General features: G+C 39.8%; 1 protein-coding gene and 1 pseudogene across 1 annotated transcript; both read right to left on the minus strand.

Annotated features, from left to right (window-relative positions):
• Nucleotides 1-42: 42 nt before the first annotated feature.
• LOC129825031 (trace amine-associated receptor 1-like) lies at nucleotides 43-1,074 on the minus strand. Its single transcript, XM_055884687.1, has one exon. The coding sequence runs from the start codon at nucleotides 1,072-1,074 to the stop codon at nucleotides 43-45; it is 1,032 nt and encodes a 343-aa protein (XP_055740662.1).
• A 1,744-nt stretch (nucleotides 1,075-2,818) lies between these two features.
• On the minus strand, nucleotides 2,819-3,449 carry LOC129825635 (trace amine-associated receptor 13c-like; annotated as a pseudogene).
• Nucleotides 3,450-5,485: the final 2,036 nt, after the last annotated feature.

Genomic DNA, 5,485 nt, shown 5'->3' on the forward strand with positions numbered 1-5,485 from the left:
GCACATGTCACACTTCTTTGTAAGTATTGGATTTGGACATATTTATTCTGAAAACAATTGTATTATTGAAGAGTCAGGTTGAAATATTTTACCAGAAATTATCATTCTAAACGCCCTCCTGAACCAACTGTAAAAGAATGCATACACCATAGGATTAATGGTTGAATTCAAATAGCCAATCCATACAAATGTTACAAACAAAACGGGTGGGGTAGAGTAATTAATAAAAGGATCAATACAGTTGACGACAAAAAAGGGTGTCCAGAATGATAGAAATACCCCCATAATGATAGCAAGTGTTTTGGTGGCCTTCCTCTGTGATTTGCCTACAGAGTTCTGATTGGTTGTACCCTGAATTGAGCGTGCCTGTCTCTGTGCTATCAGGAAAATCTTTAGGTAGATGCTAAGCATCCCTACTCCTGGGATGTAGAATGAGATCACCGAAGACACAGTACTCGACACTTTGTTTTGAAACAAAATACATTCTCCCTCACAGGCAAAATTTTTGTAGTAAAAATCCTCCATGCCCCAAATATTGAGCTCCAGAAATATCATACAAAACCCTACTATGGCAGAAACCATCCAGGTGACCAGAATCATAATCAGAACAATGTGAACAGTTATTTTAGTTCTATAAAGGAGAGGGCGACACACTGCATAATACCTGTCAATGGAAATAAAACACAAGTTAAGAATGGATGCAGTGCTCAACATGACATCAGTGCTGGTGTAGATTTTACAGAATAAATCTCCAAAATACCAGCAGCTTTCCAGTGAATATACCATGCTGGGAGGCATCACTAAAAACCCCAAGAGGAGGTCTGACACAGCCAGAGAGAGGATGAGGTAGTTGGTCGGGGTGTGGAGCTGTTTGAAGTGAATGATGGGAATGATTACAAGAAGGTTGCCACACACTGTGAGAACAGACATTGAGCCAAGGAAGAGATAAAGTAATACTCGTATTGTTGGAGGAAAGATTGATCTTTTGCAAGACCCATTCACTGATTCAAAACATAGAAGTATATTCTCAACAATTTCGGCCTTGCTGAGACTGATTCCTGGTTCCATGGTCATTGTTGAAAGAATCTTATCTGGAAAAAATGTAATACAATTATTGTCACAGTTAGTAATATACATTTTAAACATCAATTACAGAATATTATTTGGAAATAATTACATTATGCATGGTTTAATAAAAAAAAAGTCATGCTGTATTTTTCCCCACAGTATACTGTCACATAGTAAAATGTATTAAATTACTTTTGCTTATTCATTGGAAATATTTTCACAAATACCCAAAGGGACATGCTTTTTCCATTTAAAAAGGTGTGACATTCGATGTAAATGTTTCCAATTCAGCAAGTATGATTTGTTTTCATGGTGCTTCATCATAGCTTACCTCTCAGCCATGCAGATGATGCATCACATGTGAATCCCTTTTCTCTGGTCACAATGTGATACAAAAATCTGAACTTGAATCTCATGCTTTTGTACCTATAGTCTATTAGCATAATGATGATTACAATATCCTTTTGACCAATCAGACATTTCTACATTCAACTCTACAGGGCACTCAAACTGATGATGTCATATGGTTGTAATCACTCCCCTCAGCACCATTGTGGATAATTGTAAAACCTTGACAAGTATCATGCCATTTTATAATGGACTCAAATTCTGATTTTTAAGTCAAATATTGTTACACAAAAAGAAACAGTCAAATATAGAGAGCAGTAGAATGTGCTAAATATATTTCTTAAATGCTTCTATTCAGATTACTGGGGGAGGTCGGGTAATGTAATTATGTGCACAAATCACCACGTCTGTAATTTTAGTCCAGTCCGAATCTGCCATGCTAGAAGTTTTTACATGGCAGGAGAGTAACAATTCCAGACATAATAATCTACTGTTTGTGGGGGGCCAAAATCAAAGGTCCTCTGATAATACTAGTCCCGTGCAAATCGACATCCCCGTGTTTTGAGAGAAATGTCTGTGGTTTTAGCAAGAAAACATTAACTGATTCGGTAAATTGAACGAAGTACTGCGCATAAAATATATGAATGGCCTACATGTATCCACTTGCACAGTGAATGCGTCTGTTTATGTTTTGTGCGTATGAATTGAATATTGACAAATGCATCAGTAAAACATATTTCCCCTATTTAATGCGACCCTTGCTGTTAATAGATTGCAAAGCAGCATACAACTGACCTAAACGTTTGAAAATGACAAGTTCCATTTCGCATCCACCGTCTTAAAACGTATCTCAAGTACACTGTTTGGCTCACATCTGAAGGCGTGAGGGGGGGCATTTAAGACGTAAAATATGCTAACGATTATGATCACACTTCCTCAATTCAAATATTATGGCGTCACTATACCAAAGGTGGTTTCGAAACTTGGGAACCAAACTCAAGTTATCATTGTTGCAGTGTTTGTCGCCTAGCCCTAGACTTGTTGAAATACAGTATCTTCACGCTTAAAAAGAAACGTGCAGGCTTCGGTCATAACTATCAAAATGAAAAAAGGTAAGAATTACAGGGGGTAGTTTGGAAAACACTAATCCGGTCCGAATCGTTCTCTGGATTAACAGACATTCTGGGTTAATAATTACATAACCAATGTTCTCTTGTAATACTAGTCTCGTGCAAATAGGGTTTAAAAACACACTATTCAGGGCGAGCATGTCATTGCTTAGGTAAAACAAATAAAAATACAGCCACTAAACCACTTACATTTATTGACATTAATCCAATAAAGACTATTTTCTGGCAAGTAAATTACCTGGTACATCAGTCTGCCCCTCCAAAAAGGTCCATTATATTTTCAATGTGACAATAAGATTAAGACATTTTTGGAACCAATAATAAAACACTGCATAGATGATTGGATTTGCAGTAGAATGAAAGTAACCCAGACAGATAAACACTTCAAATAGAATGGCAGGTGTGCTAAAGTGTGTGTATGTATCAACTATGGCAGTAACAAAGATAGGCAGCCAGCAAAAGATGAAAACACCCACCACAATGCCTAATATTTGAGCTGCTTTTCGCTCTGACCGTTGAGACACCATGCCTCTACCTCCCTCAAAGGATTTTTTCAAATCTGTCTTCAGTCTTTCTTACATGTTATTTTGCAATCAAAAGTGTTCTGGTATACAAACTCCCCATAATAGAGCATGGAAAGAAAAAAGGCTATCAATGTGTCTATCGAGCCCCACAATGTATTAAAGAAAATATTCCAACTTCCTAGGCAGTATATGGATGCAAGGAATTTATCCAGGTCACTTACATTTGCCTTTTAAGATAGTAGGCCATAGGAGTACAATGCAAAATGGCCCAACTGGCAAAAACCATGAGCCATGCAATTGGTATAGTAATCTTGGTGGAATAGCGAAGTAGATTGTACACAGCCTCATATTGTTCTATGGCTATAAACACCAGGCGAAAAATGAATCAGATGGTGCCAGAGACATTATAAAAATGTGAGATAGCATGTGGAGCTGATGTATGTGAGCAAAGGATGCATGGTGCAGGAGGCATTCGATTCTGGGTAAACTAACAGCTTGAGATCACACTAAGCACGGACCAACAGCAAAGTTTTTTTTTTTTTGTGCAGTCGGGACCGGCCTTAATTTCAACGTCCACAGACATTTATTTTTGGTTCAGATTTGGTCCGGACCGGCCTATTGATTTGTTGTGATGTTTTGTTCCAGTTTGGACCCCAGTAAGAGTAGCTGCTGCCTTGGCATACTTAAGGCTCTATTCAATCCACATCACGAAAGTTCAGATTTACAGCGTGATTGAAAATTAAAGGCATTGTTTCCGCTTTAGCGGAGACTGCACTCACAGTAAACGCTGCATATGTCGGCTCAATCGGAAATGACCTTTACATTTCAGCACTACTATTTGGCCCAAACATAGACGTCTATGATTGGTTCAGATTTTGGTCCGGTCCAAACCCGACCAAATTTAAACCGATCGTAGGTTCTCTAAAAATGGCTGAATTGGTGCATCTAGTGAAAGGCTGATTGAGGACCTTTCTTACTGAAAAATGTGTTTGTTTTCTATAATTGTATTTTGCTTTTAGTGTATTTATGTGAATATTGATTTGTACAGTGCCTTCAGAAAGTATTCAGACCCTTTGACTTTTTCCACAATTTGTTACGTTACAGCCTTATTCTAAAAAAAATATCATCAATCTACACACACTACCCCATAATGACAAAGCGAAGACAGGTTTTCAGAATTTTTGAAAAAACTGAAATAACTTATTTACATAAGTATTCAGATCCTTTGTTATGAGACTCGAAATTGAGCTTAGGTGCATCTTGTTTCCATTGATCACCCTTGAGATGTTTCTACAACTTGATTGGAGTCCACCTGTGGCCAATTCAATTGATTTAGCATGATTTGGAAAGGCACACACCAGTCTATATAAAGTCCCACAGTTGACAGTGCATGTCAGAGCAAAAACCAAGCTAGGAGGTTGAAGGAATTGTATGTAGAGCTCCGAGACGGGATTGTGTCGAGGCACAGATCTGGGGTAGGGTACCAAAAAAATTTAACCAGCATTGAAGTTCCCCAAGAACACAGTGGCCTCCATCATTCCTAAATGGAAGAAGTTTGGAGCCACAAAGACTCTTCCTAGAGCTGGCCGCCCGGCCAAACTGAGCAATTAGGGGAGAAGGGCCTTGGTCAGGGAGGTGACCAAGAACTCAATGGTCACTCTGACAGAGCTCCAGAGTTCCTCTGTGGACATGGGAGAACCTTCCAGAAGGACAACCTTCTAGAACAGGCCTTGGCAACTCCAGTCTTCGGGGCCTGATTGGTGTCACACTTTTGTCCCAGCACCAGCTAACACACATGACTCCAATAATCAACTAATCATGATCTTCAGATAATAATGAAATTAGTTTAAATCAGGTGTGTTCCTTGGGATGGAGGAAAAGTGTGACACCAATCAGGCCCCCGAGGACTGGAATTGCCTAGGCCTGTTCTAGAAGGACAATCATCTCTGCAGCACTCCACCAATCAGGCCTTTATGGGAGAGTGGCCAGACAGAAGCCACTTGTCAGTAAAAGGCACATGACAGCCCGCTTGGAGTTTGCCAAAGGGCACTTAAAGGACTCTCAGACCATGAGAAACCAGATTCTCTGGTCTGATGAAACCAATATTGAACTCTTTGGCCTGAATGCCAAGAGTCACATCTGGAGGAAATCTGACACCATACCTACTGTGAAGAATGGTGGTGGCAGCATCATGCTGTGAGGTTGATTTTCAGTGGCAGGGACTGGGAGACTAGTCAGGATCAAGGGAAAGATGAACGGAGCAAAGTACAGAAAGATCCTTGATGAAAACCTGGTCTAGAGCGCTCAGGACCTCAGACTAGGGCGAAGGTGTACATTCCAACAGGACAACAACCCTAAGCACACATCCAAGACAACACAGGAGTGGCGTCGGGACAAGTCTCTCAATGTCCTTGA

The sequence above is a fragment of the Salvelinus fontinalis genome, chromosome 27 (assembly GCF_029448725.1).
Source record: "Salvelinus fontinalis isolate EN_2023a chromosome 27, ASM2944872v1, whole genome shotgun sequence".
NCBI lineage: Eukaryota > Metazoa > Chordata > Actinopteri > Salmoniformes > Salmonidae > Salvelinus > Salvelinus fontinalis.

Bases quoted from the DNA above. Each gene is read 5' to 3' on its own strand.
- LOC129825031 (XM_055884687.1), bottom strand. From the start codon at position 1,074: ATGACCATGGAACCAGGAATCAGTCTCAGCAAGGCCGAAATTGTTGAG.